The following is a 20,800-nucleotide window of genomic DNA, read 5'->3' as shown; positions in this document are numbered from 1 at the left end:
ATCACACGCGTAGTGAAGAGATAGATCAAGACGCAAGCATGAACATCTTTCGTCGATCTATGAGCTTCGGCTCCTCACACTCATCACGTCCTTCGACCATCGACTCGGCATCCGATACCGCAAGCTCTCGGACGAGCATAGATTCTACTTTTGAAGAATACGAGATTACAGATTCCCTGGCTACAATTAAACCATCACCACCTTCGCCGAAGGCTCCAGTACTTACTCTCCCACTCGAGCTGATCCAACAAGTCAACAGCTATCTCGACACTGCCTCCGCAGCAGCCTTCTGTCTATCCGGACGCTACATCTACTACGCTCTCGGCACTGAAGTCCTGTCTCGCCATGTCAAGGGAAGCAAAAACCGATTCGAGAAGAGAAAGATCATCGAAGCGGTAGTAGAGCGCGCCTTTCCCGGCCATTGGTTCTGCGGCTGGTGTGACAAATTCCATGCCTGGGCCGCAGAAGATGGGCCAAAGAACCAGCAATATTCAAGAAAGAGGAGGGATTGTGCCGACTTCAACAGCTACTTGGACGCTGGAGACGGGTACAAACTTCGCTTTCATCACGTTCGACTTGCCATTAACCGCGCATCGCGGGGAGACGAACACGGCATTCCCCTATCTGCGTTTACTTACGAGAAGAAAGATATGGCACGCATTTCCAGAACGCCTGTTCCGACTAAACTCACCGTATCCGCCAGGATAGTCAACGGCCGATTCCTGTTGCACAGTTCTTATGCCATTGTCCTACCCGCCTTTACGACGCGTAATCGCAACCTTCTAAAGACGCTATGGCCTCTCCTCCCACACATCGTCACAGGCCACCGCGATACGCCGAACGGCCACACAGGTATCATGGCCGCCATCGACAACGTCATCCGCCGAGGCTGGAAGTACCAGTTCACACAGAACTGCTCCACTTGTGCGACAGATTGGAGCGTGACGAGCCAAGACTTCTCGCACGCTACAGGCGGACAGGTCAGGTTGGTGGTGCAGAGTTGGCGGGATCTGGGTACGGGCAGGACGCCGTTCGAGACGGGGTGGAGAGCGCATGGCGTCGGAAGCTGTGCTGAGGGGAGTGGGGCTAACACTTGTCTCGTGAGACTTACGAGCCGACCTGCGGGATCTGTTAGACGGGCGTTTGAGGCTGCGGATGTGGACGAGGGAAAGAAAGAAGTTACTCACACTGGGGCTGTGGCGGCTAGCACCGCACCTAAGTCGCGCATCTATCGGTCCTTCATGAGGAGGAATACTTCGGAAGAAGGGCCCGATGAGATCAGACGGTCCAGTGCAAGACCGAGGTATTGGCGGACGAGAGAAGAGAACGAAGCAGTGGCTCGGAAGTACGCTGAAGATACACGAGATGTTGCGAGAGATGTTGCTGAAGAGTTGATTCGGTTAGATGCTCGTCGTGGTAACAGAGCTTTCTAGACGTTCTTTTGGTTTTCCAAGTTTATTTAGCTTTGTTTGCGTACCGGCGATTGCTTTGGTCGCGGGAGCTTGCTGAGTACAACGCGTGGGTTTAGATATACATATATCGGAGTTGGGCAATATACTATATACCAGGCAATATGCCGATACCATGAAAAAATCTTGATCAGAGGAGAAACTGCAGGCGAAGAAGCTCCTAAAGACAGAGAACAGTTCGAAGTGATTGTCTGGTACCTAGGTACTTCGATGTCTCGAGGTGCGGGGAATACGCTAGCCTTCTTGAGGTCTAGGCCTCCAGACCCTTCCTGCCAATTCGGGGGTTGTCCAACCTCCAAACACCATCGCAACCTTTCTCCTTACTGACTTACTAGATACTTCTCACCTGCGATACACGTCGGAATAAGGTACGTAGGTGACAACATACGAATTGCCCAAGTCTCTGAACTTCACGAAGACTCTGGAGCATACCTAGGTACGCGACCAATCTATGCTTCCGGACCCACGTATCTCACTCTCAGTTTCAAGCAGAGTGATGTAGATTCGGTACCAGCAAAGCATGTCCATTGAACTGCGCGTTTCGTGTCCCTGGGCCGTGTTGTGAGGTCACGCTGTCACGATGATTGCGGCTCAATGTGTTATACCCGGTCGCAGTATATGACAGCGCACCTGATTCGCTAAGCCCTGGAAAACTGCCGCCCACCTGGATCACAACCCTCATGGACCTGTGATCGTCGAATACCGGTGCGGAGTTCATATCGAGTGGCCGGAACGTATATTGCATGTTGCTGGAAGATTAGGCTGAACCTCGGATCTCATGCACAACAAACCAACTGGGAAAACAGCATCTACATCTTTTACTGTGCAACGCTACTTGGGGAATTGTCATAACCCACAGTTCAAACAACGCGTTGATGGTCTCTTGTCACAAGCTTTGCTTGTCAACGACCTAGCAGGCGGACAAATTCATGGCGAACCTTGGAATGTTCCGGTCTTGGCGAGCGGGCACCCCTGGACCTCAATCTATTCTGCACTAGCAGTTCGACCGAGAAATCCGGTCGATGCCACTCTGCTAAGACTCAGGGCGACTTGATTAAGCTCTAAGATCCATAGCCAATTGTGTAAGGGGTCTCGTCCCGTCCGCTCCGGAAGCTTCGTTTTGCTTACAGGGTTCGGCGCTTCAACTCGGTACCTGCATTCCACCACGAAAGAACACCTGATGAAACTGCCTCAATGCTTCTGATACATTTCATCGTGGAGAAACATACTCGCTGAACAGACGCTGTAGATACCGCTCGTACGACGGCATGTCAAGCAGCGTCAGTCATGATCATTTACTACAACAATAAAACTAGAGCAGCAGAATGAGGAGGGGCACAATGAAAAACACATGACTGCGTGATTGTGCCGCTCGTAGCGACGTACGTATGTCCGTCTTCTTTCTTCTTATTGGATTTCAGGCCCAAACCATTACCCGGGGAAAAGATCTGAGCCTCATGACCTCTGCTACAGATTAAGTATGCCCCCCAAGTCCGGAAAATCTTTCTAGAAGAATCTCTCGTATATGCCCATGGATCATGGAAAAAGCAATCTATTCTTACCGGGTTTTGAGCTCGCCGAGTGCAATTGCACAACAACGCGATATGGCCCTGAGCTGTACCCAAGGTACAACTCTACTGGAGTATACATCGTCGCCTAATTTTACGCTGCAAAAGGCAGCATGATGAATCCCCCTGGATGGTATGTGCACATGAGGTCACTCGTGACCCAGCCACAGCACTGTGTGCAAATATCAACAACACGGCTACAGGTGCTGATCCACGGCTTTGCCTTCTCACATACGAGGCTGACCCATCACTGTCAAATCAGACGGAAGGCTAAGACTTGGCCACCAGTGAAGCCGACGGTTGATAGTACGTCTCCATATGCTTCTCCATTCGTCACTCCTTCCACTATCTCTTTAAGGCAAAGATCCCGGGCGTGGTGGCGCACAGATCTCCGCAATACCCCAGACTACCCCACGATGCGGCGCAACAGGGCATGCCTCATCTATACTTCATTACTCTGGCACTCCTAGCGTCCTTTTGCGCTCCCGATGTTCCGTTCCTCTCACAACATTGGTGAGAACAGCATGGAGGGACATCAAGGGTGTAGATCTCCTGCACCTTGCAATAATCAACAGTCATATGGGTACTTCTGCAGAGTACTTTGATTAGTAGCCATGAGCTCAGGAATGTTGTATAAGAAGGCCAGCCCATCGCCCAAACACTTTCGACATCCAACAACAGACCTTCACTCAAGAAGCCAAAATGTACAGGACACTCGCCCTCACTTCGCTCTCGCTCTTCGGAGCCGCCCGCGCTCAGCAGGCTGGCACATCGACAGCAGAGACACACCCCAAGTTGACATGGCAGACTTGCACTGGTACCGGTGGAAACAGCTGCACCACCAAGCAGGGTTCCATTACGCTCGATGCCAACTGGCGCTGGTCTCATGTCACCAATGGATACACCAACTGCTACGACGGCAACTCCTGGAACACGACCGCCTGCCCTGATGGCAGCACTTGCACCAAGAACTGCGCTATCGACGGTGCTGACTACTCTGGTACGTTAACATGTCCACGACACAACATGTGAAGCCCTTAGCTAACGATTGTAGGCACCTACGGTATCAAGACCAGCAGCAACTCTTTGAGCCTCCAGTTCGTCACAAAGGGCTCTTACGCTGCCAACATTGGTTCTCGCACCTACCTCATGGAGAGCGACACCAAATACCAGATGTTCAACCTCATCGGCAAGGAGTTCACCTTCGACGTCGACGTCTCCAAGCTCCCCTGCGGTCTGAACGGAGCTCTCTACTTTGTCGAGATGGCCGCCGACGGTGGCATCAACAAGGGCAACAACAAGGCCGGTGCCAAGTACGGAACCGGATACTGCGACTCGCAGTGCCCCCACGACATCAAGTTCATCAACGGCGTAGCCAACGTCGAGGGCTGGAACCCATCCGACGCCGACCCCAACGCCGGCTCCGGCAAGATCGGTGCCTGCTGCCCCGAGATGGACATCTGGGAGGCCAACTCCATCTCCACAGCCTACACTCCCCATCCCTGCAAGGGTACCGGTCTCCAGGAGTGCACCGACGAAGTCAGCTGCGGCGACGGCGACAACCGCTACGGCGGACTCTGCGACAAGGACGGCTGCGACTTCAACAGCTACCGCATGGGCGTCAAGGACTTCTACGGCCCCGGCATGACTCTCGACACCACCAAGAAGATGACCGTCGTCACCCAGTTCATCGGCTCCGGCTCCAGCCTCTCTGAGATCAAGCGCTTCTACATCCAGGGCGGAAAGGTCTTCAGCAACTCCGACTCCGCTATCGAGGGCGTCTCTGGTAACTCCATCACCGAGTCCTTCTGTGAAGCGCAGAAGACTACTTTCGGTGACACAAACTCTTTCAAGACTCTTGGTGGACTTAACGGGATGGGTGCTTCGCTTGCTCGCGGACACGTCCTTGTTATGTCCCTCTGGGATGACCATGCGGTCAACATGCTCTGGCTTGACTCTACCTACCCTACCGATGCTAGCCCTGACAAGCTTGGTGCTGCCCGTGGTACTTGCGCTACCGACTCTGGCAAGCCTGAGGATGTTGAGGCTAACTCGCCTGGCGCTACTGTTGTCTTCTCCAACATCAAGTTCGGTCCTATTGGCTCTACCTTCGCTCAGCCCGCATAAGCGCTCGATGGGGTTGTTGGATAAGATGCTGGAAAGGGGCTGGGGCTCGGTACTGTAAGAGCTCGTGGAATCCTCCTGGCTGTCCTCTCGCTTGGCTTCGCAAATGTATATACTTGTGGTGGATCTAGAAGTGTGCATATAGAGACAAATTGACTGCATTCGTTATGATAGACGCATCTACTGTGAGATTCGTTTGTGTACTTCAATGACTTCCTAATCCTCGTTCGCCAAATCCCTCACTCGCTCTCTGTAGCTCTCAAAGCTCTTGTTGCAATCTTTGATCTTGTCGAGGTAGCCTTTGACCTCGCGGGTGCGGTAAACCGACCAACTCCGAAGTCTTGCATTCTCTGCTCTCAGCTTAGTAACCTCGTCGTTGACTGATGTGATCTGAGACTCCATATCTTTGATGCTTTCTTTCAGGCTCTCTTTCTCTTGTCGCAGTATGCGTATCTCCTTGTTTGTCGCCTTGAGCGCAGCAGCATGTTCGGTGTTCTGATGCTCTGCTGCCTGTCGAAGTTGGGTGATAGTTTGTTCATGCGTACGGGTGCGCTCAGCAAGTTCGTTCCGGAGGTGGTCGTTATCGTCTTGAAGCCGCTTGTAGCCCTGAGCGAAGGAATCCAGACTGGCAATATCCTATGTTTCCATCTTAGAATGATAAATTCGTACGCGTATGGATACGGCGTACGTACAGGTATGAAGCGGTCCTGCGCAATTTCGTCGTGCGGATCATGCATTGCCTCTTCGCGTTTGAGTGCCATGTTGTTGATGACTGATTGAAGATTTTGGCGGTATCGTTCAGTGACAAGAAGTGAGATTGACGGACTGAGTCTCACCAGATAGTGTTGTTGGTGGAATTTGATTAAGCCGAATGAGTTGACGAAGAGGCAAATGCTCCTATCACCGGTGAAGGTGAGGGCATCGCTAAAATCCCGTGCATCTTTGCAGTACACACCAGTGAGAGGGCAATCTGGGAGACACTGTAGTCGGTGACAGTGGAAGCCACCAGCAGACATCTAACGACCCCGCGGCCCAAATATACTACATTTTCATATCAACCCATAAAAGAACCTAGCTCTTGCAGCCTCATTCTCCATATTACGACCCTGTTTCCATTCCCCCCGCTCACGTTTCGCCATCTCAGCCAAAGACATTCCAAGTCCAAGTCCCAGATACTCGTCGTACATGAACGGAAAATCGTACTTTTTGACAATCTTAACGTCTCCATTAGCATCATCAACAGCATACCTTTTTTGCCGCAGCACCCTGTGTATACGGACATTCGGTGAGATTATCTTGGGTGAAATTTCCTCGTCGATGTAGTGCCGCTCGTCCTGTTCGAATTTTGGGTGAACCATGGGCAGAGTGACAGTAACATCAAGGTTGGGATGATTGCTTAGTTGTGTAAGGAGAGAGGAGAGGGTCGAGCGCTCGTTGACCACGGCCCAGAATTGGGGCTCAGTGTGGTCTAGCCACAAGTCCAGCTTCTTCAGAGCTTTGAACCAGCTGAGACTGGGACCCAATCGCTGCCACTGACTTGCTTGCTGAGTCGCCAAGTCTGTATCCGAGGACGTGGAGTCGTTGTTTGAGAGTCGCTCCACTGACTGGAAGAACTTCAACGGAAGCTTGAGCGTAATACTCAGTCGACTGACATTTTCCACCGGCATTTTTGCGAATTGAGAAGGTGATGAGATAGCCATCTCTGATGCTCTTGCCCAATTATCAATCAAGTTCAAGTCTGAGACATGGACAGTTGAAGTATGAGCAAGGAGATCGTACACTTCATTGCGACTAGTGATATAAGCGCATGCCAACCAAATATCTCGATACACTTACACGCTCTTACAAACATAGAGGAGACTGGGATTTTCTGCACCTTCAGACAACGACGTGTGTTCCTCGCACGACCAGTGAAGACCCCAGGCTGACTGTAGACGGCGGGCGTACACGGGTGTGCTGACTTGTTTTCGCCAAGTTGAGTCGGTCCATTGAATAGCGTAATCCCATGGGTGGACATCGAATTGGCTGAAGGCCCGAGCGCGCTGAACACACGCAGATACACAGAAGTTGCCATCGTGGAGGCGTACGTGGACCTCGGTAGGCAGCAGGTATGAGTAGATCTCATGCCGGAGTTCTGTAGGTAGGCATAGCAGTGCGCTCTGGGGTTGCGGCATATCGACGTGAGAGGCTCGAGTAGCGTATCTTAACAGGTTGGAGGTCTGGAGTGATGGATGGCTTGTAGATGCGAAGATTGTGATGAACCCTCCACCTAGGCAGGGACCTCGGGAGCCGGCACAACGATGTCTAACCAGAAGAGGCTAGTGATGATAAGGAAGGAAGGAAGGAAGGAAGGAAGGAGTGTGTTACTCGTTCGTTGAACGTCTATGAGTCATTGAAGGACACCAGCCTCACATGCTGGCGAAAGAGAGAAGGAGTGATTTTTGCGAACCTAAGCAGCCTTCAAGATCTAGCGAACGATCAGTTCTCATATATTCTTACCTACCCACACATAGACCAAGGTCCCGTAAGACCATCAGCATCACACCACAAACCCATGAACATACCATTCACAGCCATCCATAACAAAAAAAAAAGATACAATTGCCTACCCTCGGCTACTCAGCCATCATCGCATAGTTTATCGAGCGTCTAGCCCAACCAGATCCAAGCTCACAAAAGAAAAAGGGTGTCGCATCCCTCGTCCCCCACTAGCATATATACAGTTTCCGTGGTGTTGCTGTAAGACTACTCCCTCATGTCTAGGGTCTTTGTTGACTTGCTGAAGGTGTTTGTCGTTTACTCCTTCTTGACGGTGTCGGGGTCTGCGAGGATGCCCTCGGCTTCGAGTCTTCGGCGTGCTTCTTCTAGGGCCCAGGTTTGGATGCTGGTGGGGTGTTAGCCTTTGTACGATCAATATATCGCTGCAGTGCTCCTCCTGTCGCTCCATTCGTGCTCATTCCCGTTATCCTTTTGTGACCCCTCCCTCCCTCCCTGTCCACCTCTCCCCCCATCCACACCATCCCCATCCCCATCCCCATCCATCCCCCCAACCCAAAATTCACATATACATACCTAGTATCCGGCTTAAAAGCATAAGCCACAACCCCAAACGCACACGCACCCCCAAAACCCCAATACATAGCATTCTCCCACCCCTCCTTCTCATACTGCTCGCCAGGCTTAACGCCAAAGAGCCATCCGGACGGGGGGTCGTAGCTGGGTCCGTGACCCGATCGCTTCGTTTGTGACAGTGAGAAGGCTCGGCGGGGAGCTGCTGTGCGAGCCGAAGCGGTGAGGGCGGTGCGCGAGGCGCGGGTCGCGGCGCGGACGGAGTTCATGGTGGTCTGCAGGCTCGCGGATCGAGGGCTGAGGTAGACGTAGAGTGGTTTGGTTTGGTCCCGGCGTAGGGGCAGCGGGTTGTGATGGGGGCTGATAGGTGCTAGTTGTGTCGTCGTCAAGGTGAGGTTCCGCGTTCCCTGCGATTGCTTGGCGTGGCGGCGGCTAGTGGCGCCGGAGCGAAGGAGCAATAGGACGTCGGACTTCTCTGTCTTTCGCGCTCAAGCCCAAGGGGTCTTTTCGCGAGGGTATCTTAGTCGTGTACATTAGAAAGGGGGAGATAATTAGTAATAGTAGTTTGCTAGGCTGTTTATCTAAAGTAGTTATCTTTATACATACCTATAGTAGCTAAGAAAAACTTACAATAAATGCGCAATAAGTTATTGCGATAGCTTTTAAGGTAGAGATAGCTTATACTGCAGAACCAGAGTCGAAGACGTCGGACTGCTCCAGGGCTTACAGGGAGTAATGTCAAAAATCAAATTGCAACAAACAGAGCATGTTTCATAGAGAGACTACAGAGTTACTGTAATGTAGAAGTGTAACATCTCTCTCAAAATGATGACTATGTAGTGTACCATCAGTACCCAGGTAACTGATCTGTGGTATAAGAGCCCGTAACGCCGATGCTATGCAGATAAACCATTTAAACGCAAAAAAATCAAAGCATGCCTAGGCATAAGCAGGTGTACGCTTCTCCTCCTCAGGATCTTCCATCTCATCATCCGGCTGATGGAAAGACATCCTCGCCATGCTCTGAGACGCCTCATCGACCTGTTCCTCCGTTCTGCCCGCGTCAACAGCCTCCTTCTGCCGTTGCTCCTCGTCTGCAGCTTCCTTCTCCTTGCGCTTCTTCTCTACTGCCTCAAGCTCCGCCAGCCTTGCAGCAGTCCTCTCGGCCTCTTCCTTCTCGCGCTTCTCGCGATCCGCCTTCTCAAGTGCTTCGAACTCGTCGTCGATCTCGCCTTCATCCAGAGGCTGGTCGGTCTCATTGATGATGTTCGTGATTTCTTCCGTGGTCGCCATTTGTTCGTTGACGGCATCGACGACACCCTGAACGCCTTCTGCACCGCCAACCTTCTCATTGAGACCTTTGAGGGCCGCTGCACCAGCCCGCATGGCCTCCACGATCTCGACCTGATCGGCGGCTTGTTGTAGATCGGTGTAGACTTGCTCGAGCTGGAGGGCGACATCGGAACGTTGAGCGAGGGCGTTTTCGGCGAGCTTCTTGGAGCGCAGTGCAGCTTTGGCGCGGACCATTTGCTTCGCAACTACGGCTTCTCGCGCGGCTGCATCAGCCAAAGCAATCTTCTCCATCAATGGCGGTATTTGCGCATTGATATTCGCTAGTGTGTCGCGAAGATTGGCAATAGCGGCGTCTTCTTCTGTGACAGGCAGGGGGACAGCCTCATGTTCTGGCTTGAACTTGATTGTCTGATCGTTGTGAGATATCGCTTGCTTATCTCGGGCGAGGAAGACGAGGAGTATATCGAGGTCGTTCGTCGTGAGCGGTGCAGTTGGATTTAGTATAGTCGCGAAACGCTTCAAGAAGTCTGTCTTCGATAGTACTCGATCAGCCGTAGATACGTGCTCCTTCATCTTCTTGAGTATCTCATCCGCAGCAACTTCGACATTTTTGACGACGACGAAGTTCCCCACCTCCATCTTGGCCGGCGCGCGTACCTGCCCCAGTACCCCAACCTGCCGCAAGCTCCACTGAAGCACCTGCCATGGCGAGGGTATCCACGATGTCTTGTATATGCTCTCTTTTGACGACATGAAGTCCTTCAGAGGTACCATCTCCTTCTTTTGTACTGCTTCATGGAAGACGGCCGGTAGACAGGTAGGCTTGCCATATTGCGGATGTTGCAAGGCTCGCGCGAGCTCGTCGGCAGCTCGTATGTTCAGGAGATCGTGGGTGGTGCCCTGTCTCGGGATGACGCCCGCGCGTGAGGCGTCGACGAGGGCTTTTGTCCATGCAGCGGTGTTCGCATGGTAGCCTTCGGGGTTTATCTCGAGCTGCTGCCGAAAGTCTGCATAGAGCGATGCGAGGCGATGCTGGCTGTGCTAGTCAGCAATGCAGGGTGTCGCCGATATATGGGTGGTCTTACTTCTTGAAGGCATCTTCATGTTGCAGAACGAAATCTAGCAGTTCACTCATGTCGCGCTCTGGCTCGGGTACCCACTGCGCCCTGTTGTGCTGGGAGCGGAAGAGCGAGCGCTTCCGCTTATGACGACTAAGCGTGGGGTCGCTGCTAAAGATGGAGACGTGGGGGCCGCCGCTGGGGACCAGGTCGCGCGAGGGCTTGCGTTTAAGCATGTGCGCAGTCAAAAACAGCCAAGGGAGCAATACGATGACATTGGACGGTATCGATTAGGGTCTAGTGCAGGGCCAGATTCTATACAATTGTCGACTATCGAGCCGTGCGGGCGCGTGCATGTTTGCTCACGCGACGCGTTGTTTCAAGATCCAAACTTGGACTAAGTGCCTGGCCTTCCTTCATGGTGGTTGCGCGCAACCCCTCGGTTCAGGCCATTCCCTGTACTTCAAGCGATACTCCGAACTCTGATCTTGGGAGTTCTCTACAAGCTTACGAGCCGACATGACGCTTAGATCGTCACTCTGTGTGGATGGGATGCTCGAGCCACACAGTCCTTGTCATGAAGCTCACAAAAAGCCGATATCACCACTGTTCCGCCAGAGAGCACGCTGAACGGGCGTGCGGTCGTTGCGCTGCCTGAGGGTCCAGTGCATCCTTGCTTCACTTCCTAACTACATTGATGCCTGAGTCCTTCTTTTCCATAAACTGCCGCATCTCCTCAAGATCGTCCATGTCGTCATCACTATCTTGATCCTTGGGCTTTGTAGGTGGTTTCGCGGCAGGCGGTGCTTGGGGAGGGTTTTGTGGTGGTGGGTCGCGCATCTCTTTGGTCTCGTCCTCCCATGCCTTCCTCTCTTCTTCATCGAGCTCGTCCCGCCTGTCCAGCCACCTCTCCTGCACATCCCGAGCATCCATTGTCGCTCCATTCTCGCGCATAGCCATCTGCCACACAGTGTCGTTCGCGCCCTCTATTCCACCCATCGCGAAGCCACCTGCACGATCGATGGCCCGCAGTAGCGTCATCATGCTCTTCTTATCTTCGACCGCCAGTGTCTCGAACCCTACCAGCGCAAAGTCCTCGACGAGTTCTACGATAGCCTTGTTCAGCGCGGAGAACTTCGAGGTCGGCTCGTCGTCGTCCGGATCCACGTCCTCGTTTGCGCCGGCTGTGGTGGGGCCCGGAATGCCGGACGTCTGTTCGCGGTTGAGGTGCGGCAGTAGGTATTGGAGATCTTGGACTTCGGTGTAGTAGTCAAGATTGAAGGGTAGATTGGGATAGTTGCGGAGGTTATCGATCTTGGTGAGAACGTTCAGGTGGGGCAGGTCCATCTGCAGCATGCTGCGCAGGGCGAGCAGGAGGGAGGAAACGTAAAGCGACGGTCGCGAGAGTATGATAGAGTCGGTCAGGTGTACGACGACGAGCTGGCGCATGTTAGCCTCCAGTTGCAAGCCATGGGCGGTGGGCGAATACTCGATACCCAAGTTTTTGTAGGCGGAAGAAGATGTTGCGCAGCGAGCCGTGGTGTGTGAAGAGCTCGACCTGTCCGGGACAGTCGAAGAGGATGTAGTCATCTAAGCCTGTTAGTAGACTCCCGAAGTGTAGAGTGTTGTCGCAAACCTCCTAGTTCCTTCAGGCTCTCTTCTAGCCAGTCGAAGTTGTGTTCCAGCTCCTCGAGTGCGAACAGAATCCCTCCATTTGGGCCCAGTGTCTCTTGCTCCATGATCTCGTCTATCGTGACCAGGTCGCGGACGTCTACGGCGGGCTGGTACGAGGTGTGGTCGTTGGCGGGGTCGAGGTTGACGACAGAGCACTTGCGCTCGATGGCACCCATAAACTGCTGCATGCCATCGCAGTATGTCGACTTTCCCGAGCCCGGTGGGCCTATGACGAGCTGTGCAAAGGGCATCGTGGTTGGTGTAAGCGTGACGAGGGAGTTGCTGGGGAACTTTTGGAGGGGCGTTAGCGCAGATCCCAAATGTTTGGCTTGCGGACTCCCGCGTCCTCGAGCTTCACTCCAGCGCGCAGCTTCCACCACGCGCAGCAGCACACATCGCCAACATGTCAAGTAAGTTGCTTACATCTCGTCACAGCAACTACATAGATATAGAGACTCAGACTAACCCAGTCAGGCCAATTCGAGCTTGCGCAAAACCCGACGGAGCCCATCTCGTCGGTCAAGTTCGCGACCAACAACCCAACACGCCTGCTCGTCTCCTCCTGGGACCGCCATGTCTACCTCTACGATACGCACGCTGAGCCCGGTGGCAAGCTGCTCCAGAAATTCGAACACCGCGCACCCGTGCTAGATGTCTGCTTCGGACGCGACGACAACGAGGCCTTTTCCTGCGGGCTCGACTGGGAGGTACGGAGGATCGACCTCGAGACGGGCGCGCAGACCATCATGTCTACACACTCCCAGGGTGTTCGCAATGTTCTCTACTCCGCCCCGCACAACCTCCTAATCTCCTCGTCATGGGACTCGACGCTGCACCTCCACGACCTGTCGCAACCCGGCGACTTCTCTGCCATCCGCCTGCCATCCAAGCCCTTCTCCCTCTCCGCCTCGCCCACCAAACTAGTCGTCGCCATGGCCAGCCGCGCAGTCAACATCTACGAGCTGGACAAGCTGGCAGAAGCCGCCAAGACAGGCGGCGGTGAGGAAGTGGGAGTGGAGCCATGGCAGCAGCGGGAGAGCTCTATGAAGTACATGACACGCGCCGTATCTTGTATGCCAAACGACGCAGGATACTCCAGCTCGAGCATCGAGGGGCGTGTAGCAGTCGAGTGGTTCGACCCATCTGAGGAGTCGCAGTCGCGCAAGTACGCGTTCAAGTGCCACCGACAAAATGTTGACGGCCAGGATATCGTCTACCCAGTTCACGCGCTCGCATACCATCCAGTCCACGGCACCTTCGCGACAGGAGGTGGAGACGGCATAGTTGCTTTGTGGGACGCAGTAGCAAAGAGGAGGATACGACAGTACCAGAAGTTCCCTGCTAGCGTCCAGACCATCGACTTCTCCAACGACGGCAAATACGTAGCCATTGGAGTGAGCCCAGGCTTCGAGGACGGCGTCGACGACGTACCTGACGGCGTGACCAAGGTCTTCATCAGGGAACTGAGTGCGACCGAGGCGTCCGGCAAGAAAAAATAGGCACGATGATGTATGTTCACGGCTGTATGGGATTGCAAGATAAATATACCAGTTGATCAATCGAGCTTTAGATGGCGAAAGCCTTCCACTACCGATCCCAAGTTTTCAAGTCAACTGAGGTTGGTCTCCAAAATGTGATGCATGTGCTTCAGCTCAATTAACACGTGTCAAGGACCCCCAATCGCTCCTACACAATCGCCGCGTCTCCTATGTCACCGACTTCAATCGTTCTCCAACCGGCATTGATCGATGCGAAGCGCTTGGCAGATCTCGTCCCTCATACCCTTCCTGATGACACTTCGCTTATTTTCCTCCCAATTCCAGAGTTCAGCTCGATGGACAATTAGCACTTTCAGAACATTCCTGGTGTGCTCGATTAGATGAAGCATGCCCGAAGCGAAATCCCTCACGGAATCATCCTCGCTCAGCTCCGGTCTGTCTATGACAATGTACACTTCCTCTGCCTGGAGATCGATGATCTTGAGTAGGGCTTCCGAGAGATGCTTGGTCTTTTCTTCTGTATCACCGTCCCAGGCAATATGCGACTGGATATCGTACCAGTCCTGGCCTTTCCGGACCACTGCCGGATTCTTCTCTAATAGCTGGAAGATCAACCGCGCTAGTACATTCTGAAATGTGCTTGATCTGGTGCAGATCTCAAAGGCAACTGGTCGGGGTTGAAATAACCGGTCAAGCACGATATCCACAGCGACTGGAGATAGCCAGGACAGTGCCACTTCACCGACGCCTTCTTCATTACAGCCCGAGAGCATGAGAAGACAGGACGAAGTCTCTTGCCAGAACCGCGCCTTACTTTCGGCCATCAAATCTGATTTGCATAGCTTTGAGCGATGTCTGTCGTCATCGAAGCTGGATGCTAGCGCCGTGCGATACTGCTTCAGCGAGAGCACAGCATCCTCGGTTCGATAATTCCCAATGTTCAGCGCATCGCGTAACGAAACGACCCTGGTTCTGTCTTCACGCTCGTAACTATCTGTTGACTCTTAGTATATCGGCACGCATCATCCATGATATACGTACCTTTGAGCTCGTTGGCGAGTTCATCCACCCGTTGCGCTAGGAGGACGTCGCATCTTATCCGGATACGCCGGAAATTGTCTCTCATGTTTTGCTCTAGGACCTCAAAACCAAGTGGATTTCCAAAGTTGATCATTTGTCGTCCTGTCCCGTCGTCAGTGGAAGGAACTCAGCTCTGGATGCTACAATGGCGCTATGTACCCCAAGTCGACCCAAGAAAATAAGTTGTCGCTGCTCGCGCAAGCATGATGATGTCTTTGTAGGCATCGACGAGCATCAAGCCTAGTTTAGGCTCAGGGTAGATCTTCCGGTATACCTCCAGGTCTGGGAGACGATCAGACATCTGTTCCATTGCGGACACGATGGCTTCTTCGTTCTTAATCTTCAGCTTCACAGTCTTGCGCGGGTTAGCCATAATCCGATGCGGCTCTCGTGATGGAGTCTTACCGAGAAGAGCAACGCGAGTGTTGAGCCAGCTACTCCCCCGTATTGAGCGTCGGCTGTCTTGACAATGTCTAGGATGCCAGAGTAGGCATTTAGGAACCTATCGAACTGCATGACGAATCTCTCTGTCTTTGACCAGGCCTTTCGGACGCCATCAGATCGCTTTTGGTCCAGGGCAGTATGCGCTGCCCCAACGTCTTCAGCGTGTTTGTGAACGTATGTGGACAGCACATCGAGTGGCATAGCATTTAGCGACTGCAACAGATCACTGTCTTTCTTCGGATTTGTCAAAGTGGCATCATCTTTTTCCGGCACGGAATTGAGAATGTTTCTCAGCTCTGCTTTGACACCGAGCCCTGTCCGCTTGAGTTTGCTACTCAGATAACTGTTGTGTTCCGCAACGAATTGCGATAAGGGCAAATGCTTCCTGTTGCAGTCAGTCAAGCGTACACCATCCACAGCTTTCCCTCAGGGTACCCACATCCACTCGGAATTTGGGAACCATTGCGACACTGGTCTCCGTTCTTTTTCATCTTGCCTGATATCCATCTTTGAGTTCGCAACTGAGATGCGCCGGCTTTCGGATGAGTTTCCTGCAAGGAAGCGACGGAGCAGGGTATGCAAGGCTCCTTCCTGTTGCTACTACCGCACAGCTGACACTTGCATAGGTTACAACGCAGGTTACCCATCCACATAATTCAACAATACAGGGTTGCGCCCAGCTTTACAATTCCAATACGCAATGCATATCTGGAGGCTGGGGGTGTACGAATCAGCAGTCAGGTTTTGCGCTTTGTCGCACTCAGCCTTGTGCGTGGCGCCTTCCAAGGTATGCTCGTGTCTAGGCTGACACATGTAAGATGACTGCAGCGACAACCCCGCGCTAACCGCTCAACCCTAACCTGGACATTCAAAGGACATGGAACCTCCGTCAGACCAATTGAACGAAGTACCTGTGCTGAGTAATTGGCGATACTGCCCTCCCTTTCGAGTCGCGTCCGATGTACACGACCCTGCATCTGTTGGGTCATCTCGAATTACCAATCATGGCCCCCAATGTCGTGACCACTTCCGGTCAATGCATTTGGGGGCCTCGCGGTTGCCGACGGAAGGTGTCGCATCATGTAGGCAGGCGCGTGGCTGGTGTTCACCAAAGATACACAAAAGAGCTCTCGCCACAATCTTGTCCGCACTGCGCGCGAGTCCGACCGCAACTCTTTTCATCCTTTTCGCAAAATGTCACAGCGGGGTACGCCGGACGACGCTATCGTTGGGGCAGACGAAGGCCTTGTATGACACCTCGCGCTCGTGCGTCTGCAGGTTCTAATGGATACCTAGGACACGGCGAAGACCCTGGAAACAACTCAGGTCCAAGACCAGTACATCAAGCTACTTCTCAAGAAGATAGCCTTGCTTGAGGAACGCCTTTCGGCAAACAACGACGATGATCGTGCGTCACAGGTATGCGTTTGAATCTCATGCTTTTAAGTCTATTCGTTGACCGCGGCGCAGAAAAATGACAGCAAATCGGAGGCACCTGTTGAGAAGAACGATGCCGAGGAGGAAGAGGAACCCCGATACGTCATCATTGTAAACAAGTGGGATCCCGACACTGGCGACTACAAAGATGACGAGATCACGAAAAGTAACGAGAAGAAGGAGATTGGACCCAAACCTCAAAGTCGCAGAGCATTCACATTTCGCAAGTCTACCATGTTTCGACCTCGTTTCAACATAGTTGAGACGGTCCTGTCGGAAGCCCAGATTGAGTCTGAGCCATTGCAGAAGCTCATTGGCAAGGTAACGGCTAGGCTCGGAACAGATGAGATGATCAAAAGCCTCAGCTCTCCTTTTGCGAGTCTAATCTGGACGTGGGCAGAGGCTGAAGAGGAAGCAAAGAAGTTCGTGGAGAATGAGACGCCTGAGGAGAAGCAAGCCCGAGTCGACCTCCGCGAGCTCATGCGAATCATCTCCACATCTTCAGGTATTCTACCTCTCGACCAGTACTTCAAAGAGAGAAACTTCTTCGTGGAAGAGAGCACCATTTCGCACGCAGCTTTGTGGACGCTATTTCCACCTGGTACCCTCATCGTCTCACACCCCTGCCTGGGTGAGCCTCAAATCTTCACCGTCGATTCGTGCGATTCTTTTATTCGAGAAGAACACACTTTTGACTTGGTATGCTTCAGCTTCGACTGGACGGGCACCGAGTTTACCAGAGTACCCTTTGAGATGAAGATCCGCCACTGGGGTTCCAATCGGAAGAGCATTGTGGAATTACCGTTCTACCCGCTCAAATATTATACTAGCCCAGATGAGCAGGACATCTCGTCCGAAGAAGCAATTGCTCGCCTCAAGAAACGGCTCATCGCTCGGGGGGAGAAGTTCGTCAAGCTCTGCGATCCTGGCAAAGGCAAACAAATGTTTACATACTCCGGTGATGCACACTTCCACGCAGGGCGTAGCTTCATCGGTAGTAATGAAGACGAGGGAGGGCGCCGGCGGCACGATGATGATACTACGTCTTCTACCGACACTGGCGTTGGACGAAACAGTGAGGCTCGATACATCCAGAAGAAGAAGGTCAGTAATCGCGTGATTCTGATTAAGATAAATCGCTTTTCTAACTTGGCTATAGGTAGATGGAACCACGATGGTTGATTTCACCTCTTTCTTTGAATACCTGGCTCCCAATACCCCAATTCTAGGGGACCTCCCCCAATTTCGTGGCCAACTGGAGAACCTCTCGCCTGAGAAACGCGCCAACCCGATCTACAGAGATATGTACAAGACCCATTGGGACCGGCATGCCTCTGATATAGCAATGTCGGCAGATCAACTCATGCATTGTCCTCCAAGAGTCCTCGGATACGCGCTGAAGCAGAAGAAGTGGGCGCAGCTGCTGGTGGAAAAGCTTAATCCTCCTAACGACGCCGACGCAAGTGTCTTCCGCGACAAGCTGCAACTCGACGCGGACTCTAAAGAGCTGGTCAAATGGTCTGTGCAAGCACATGAATACGGGAAGGAGGTCGATGCCAAGGGCGAATCCAAGAGCCTGCAAGATTTTGCGCCGGACAAGGGAAAGGGCCTCGTCATCATGCTCTACGGTGAGAAATTCTTTATGCGCGATGATATTCCACAGCCACTGATCAAGTATAGGTCACCCCGGTGTCGGAAAGACGCTAACCGCAGAGAGTGTAGCTCTCATGGCCGGCAAGCCCTTGCTTTCCGTTGGAGTATCTGACATCGGAATCGAAGGCGACAAAGTCGAAGCAAACCTGCAAAAGGTATTCGACCTTGCAGGAAAATGGGAAGCCGTACTCCTCTTCGACGAAGCGGACGTCTTCCTCGAAGCGCGTGGTCGCGGCGAGAATGATTTGAGGCGCAATGCGATGGTCTCAGTACTCTTGCGCGTGCTGGAGTATTACGACGGCATACTGATCCTCACTACCAACCGCATGAGATCTTTCGACATCGCTGTGCAAAGCCGCATTCGTAAGTCTCCTAATCAACACGTGCAAGTCCAATGTTTCTCTTCTTACTGACACACCCGCCCTAGATATCGCAATCAAATACGAGGAACTGATGCAATCCCAACAAATCGCCATTTTCGAATCCTTCCTCGAGCAACTCCACCGCAAGAAGCTCGTTCATAACTACAAGGATCTTATGCAGTGGGTCGAAAAAGATAGTCGCAAGCTCGGATTCAATGGCAGACAGATCAGGAATGTAGTGTCGACAGCTATGGGGATTGCTTTGGTGGATGAGGAGAACGGTGGGAAGCTGAAGAGGGAACATCTCATGCGCGTTGCTGAGCAGACGAAGCAGTTCAAGACGGATTTAATTGCTGAGGAGGAGATGTATAAGAGGTTGCAGAAGGGGATTTCTTGAGGAAATGTCGCAGTGAAGATTTTAGTGCATGCTAGTTGCCCTCCTCCCTGGGCCGTACTCAAATGCGTGTTCAGCGATGGCAAGCTCGATGAACTTTCAGAACGATCAGTTCAGCTCATGATTGGTCATCTGTAACAATGCTGAACCATTCATTCCTCCATGTATCAAGACTATCGCCACTATAATGGTAAGCCCGTTGAGCTACAGTCTTAGTACATCCACCAGTCGGTTCGAAAAACACGATGACAGTCGGCGAAGCGTGATGTATCCACGGGCTAAGCCGCTGCTTCTCAGTGCTCAGTAATGCCCAGTGTGTATTTTGAATCTTCTGGCGAATGATCTCAGCCTGTCTTTGCCATGTAGAGAGAAGCTTGTCAGCATGCCGCTGAAGTGTGCCTAGGAAATGTCCCACACGGATACCATCTTCCTGGGTTACTCTAAAAAATGAACGCAAACGATTGTTATGCAAATGAGGCATGTATACGCCAAGTGTCTTGCAGGCAGGCTCCGTCAGGAACATGTCAGCTATGAGTTCTGCGAAGCGGCCGCCTGGTAGCGATCCTCGAAGTAGGCAAGGCTGGTTAGTACCTGCCTTCAAGGCGATTTTACATCGTCCGAGCTTTAGCTCCATGCGGTTACCAAACAGTTCCATGATGTGAGGATTCATCTTGAACTGGCTGAGGTCTAGCCATAGCGGAACTTTGGCCGCAGGCGTAGACGCTCCAGTCATCCAACCAAACCGTTCGTAAGATCTTCGGACGGCCAGGTAAGCGTCTTCGGATAGTGAGTTGGCTTGAGTAATTTTGGCTGGGTAGCAGACTAGCGCATGCTCGTTTTGAGCTCTTTGCGACTCATCTGAAGTCTGATTCTCGACAATGGCAATCTCATCGTCCGACGGTTGCATCCACGACGGACATATGGCCATATCGATAGGTTCGCCATGGTCAACTGGAGGACATGGAAAGTGAGAGCGGTACTGAGTCGAAAGGATATGTTCGATTGTACACCGCCAAAGACGATTGACGTCCCATGCGGTATGTTGAACCTGAGCCGTCGCTTGCCGGAGAATAAGTTCCAGGAGCTCGGGTATGAGGAGGAGGCGGTGGGTAGGGGTGAGTAGACTTATTGGTGCTGAAACTTCAAGGTGCTTTTTTGCCGTAGGCTCTGTCGCTATAGTTCTCGTTGCTACTGTGTGCTGCGGGACAGAACGAGATGTAAAGACAGCTACGCGCGCGTCGATAGCCCGAAGCGTCTGGCTCCTCCATTGCTCCACACTGGCTTCAAGATGTTCCTCCGGGCGCTGAGGGGGCAGAGGCCATGAAATACGAGGAGGTTCTCGACCCATACGTTCCTCATCAAACGCGCCGACGTACAAAGCTGCATACCGGACCGAGTCGTAGTCTATGGAGGAAAGGTCTTCATCCGGGAAGTACTTCGCAATTAACAGGTCGTGGGGATGGTAAGACATGGCGAGATGAATATGAGTGGTAGGGACACGTAATGTCCCGAGTCAAATTCCGTGCAGATGGATTGCTATCGCATCGCCCGTGCAGTTCTGGGTGCAGGCTACAGCAGCTTTGACGGTTCCGCGAAGTGTCCGACGCGACGCGCTAAGTGGGGCTGGAGCTGGGGCTGGGGCTATCGATTACGAGCAGTCGGCGGTACTTGCCAAT

General features: G+C 52.7%; 9 protein-coding genes across 9 annotated transcripts; 4 read left to right on the top strand and 5 right to left on the bottom strand.

The window, feature by feature from the left end:
- Nucleotides 1-38: 38 nt before the first annotated feature.
- Nucleotides 39-1,433, top strand: J4E93_005245 (uncharacterized protein; the record flags this gene model as incomplete). Its single annotated transcript, XM_049343167.1, has 1 exon — nucleotides 39-1,433. The coding sequence occupies one exon, from the start codon at nucleotides 39-41 to the stop codon at nucleotides 1,431-1,433; it is 1,395 nt and encodes a 464-aa protein (XP_049199260.1).
- Nucleotides 1,434-3,739: 2,306 nt separating this feature from the next.
- On the top strand, nucleotides 3,740-5,164 carry CEL1_1 (Esterase/lipase/thioesterase; the record flags this gene model as incomplete). Its single annotated transcript, XM_049343166.1, has 2 exons — nucleotides 3,740-4,037; nucleotides 4,092-5,164. 2 exons carry the CDS (start codon nucleotides 3,740-3,742, stop codon nucleotides 5,162-5,164), a joined length of 1,371 nt encoding a protein of 456 aa, XP_049199259.1.
- A 213-nt stretch (nucleotides 5,165-5,377) lies between these two features.
- On the bottom strand, nucleotides 5,378-6,828 carry J4E93_005243 (uncharacterized protein; the record flags this gene model as incomplete). Its single annotated transcript, XM_049343165.1, has 2 exons — nucleotides 5,378-5,786; nucleotides 6,233-6,828. The coding sequence occupies 2 exons, from the start codon at nucleotides 6,826-6,828 to the stop codon at nucleotides 5,378-5,380; spliced, it is 1,005 nt and encodes a 334-aa protein (XP_049199258.1).
- A 1,129-nt stretch (nucleotides 6,829-7,957) lies between these two features.
- On the bottom strand, nucleotides 7,958-8,499 carry J4E93_005242 (uncharacterized protein; the record flags this gene model as incomplete). Its single annotated transcript, XM_049343164.1, has 2 exons — nucleotides 7,958-8,045; nucleotides 8,234-8,499. The coding sequence occupies 2 exons, from the start codon at nucleotides 8,497-8,499 to the stop codon at nucleotides 7,958-7,960; spliced, it is 354 nt and encodes a 117-aa protein (XP_049199257.1).
- A 670-nt stretch (nucleotides 8,500-9,169) lies between these two features.
- J4E93_005241 (uncharacterized protein) lies at nucleotides 9,170-10,817 on the bottom strand (the record flags this gene model as incomplete). Its single annotated transcript, XM_049343163.1, has 2 exons — nucleotides 9,170-10,559; nucleotides 10,609-10,817. The coding sequence occupies 2 exons, from the start codon at nucleotides 10,815-10,817 to the stop codon at nucleotides 9,170-9,172; spliced, it is 1,599 nt and encodes a 532-aa protein (XP_049199256.1).
- A 442-nt stretch (nucleotides 10,818-11,259) lies between these two features.
- J4E93_005240 (uncharacterized protein) lies at nucleotides 11,260-12,506 on the bottom strand (the record flags this gene model as incomplete). Its single annotated transcript, XM_049343162.1, has 3 exons — nucleotides 11,260-12,021; nucleotides 12,071-12,171; nucleotides 12,218-12,506. 3 exons carry the CDS (start codon nucleotides 12,504-12,506, stop codon nucleotides 11,260-11,262), a joined length of 1,152 nt encoding a protein of 383 aa, XP_049199255.1.
- A 152-nt stretch (nucleotides 12,507-12,658) lies between these two features.
- Nucleotides 12,659-13,754, top strand: J4E93_005239 (uncharacterized protein; the record flags this gene model as incomplete). Its single annotated transcript, XM_049343161.1, has 2 exons — nucleotides 12,659-12,665; nucleotides 12,730-13,754. 2 exons carry the CDS (start codon nucleotides 12,659-12,661, stop codon nucleotides 13,752-13,754), a joined length of 1,032 nt encoding a protein of 343 aa, XP_049199254.1.
- A 221-nt stretch (nucleotides 13,755-13,975) lies between these two features.
- Nucleotides 13,976-15,785, bottom strand: J4E93_005238 (uncharacterized protein; the record flags this gene model as incomplete). Its single annotated transcript, XM_049343160.1, has 5 exons — nucleotides 13,976-14,748; nucleotides 14,796-14,936; nucleotides 14,994-15,189; nucleotides 15,240-15,663; nucleotides 15,718-15,785. 5 exons carry the CDS (start codon nucleotides 15,783-15,785, stop codon nucleotides 13,976-13,978), a joined length of 1,602 nt encoding a protein of 533 aa, XP_049199253.1.
- A 687-nt stretch (nucleotides 15,786-16,472) lies between these two features.
- J4E93_005237 (uncharacterized protein) lies at nucleotides 16,473-19,127 on the top strand (the record flags this gene model as incomplete). Its single annotated transcript, XM_049343159.1, has 6 exons — nucleotides 16,473-16,526; nucleotides 16,575-16,697; nucleotides 16,749-17,819; nucleotides 17,875-18,343; nucleotides 18,396-18,731; nucleotides 18,796-19,127. 6 exons carry the CDS (start codon nucleotides 16,473-16,475, stop codon nucleotides 19,125-19,127), a joined length of 2,385 nt encoding a protein of 794 aa, XP_049199252.1.
- Between the last annotated feature and the right edge of the window lie 1,673 nt (nucleotides 19,128-20,800).

The sequence above is a fragment of the Alternaria ventricosa genome, assembly GCF_023758065.1.
Source record: "Alternaria ventricosa strain BMP 2768 chromosome Unknown scaffold_8, whole genome shotgun sequence".
Lineage (NCBI taxonomy): Eukaryota > Fungi > Ascomycota > Dothideomycetes > Pleosporales > Pleosporaceae > Alternaria > Alternaria ventricosa.
This window is presented reverse-complemented; position numbering and strand designations above follow the sequence as displayed.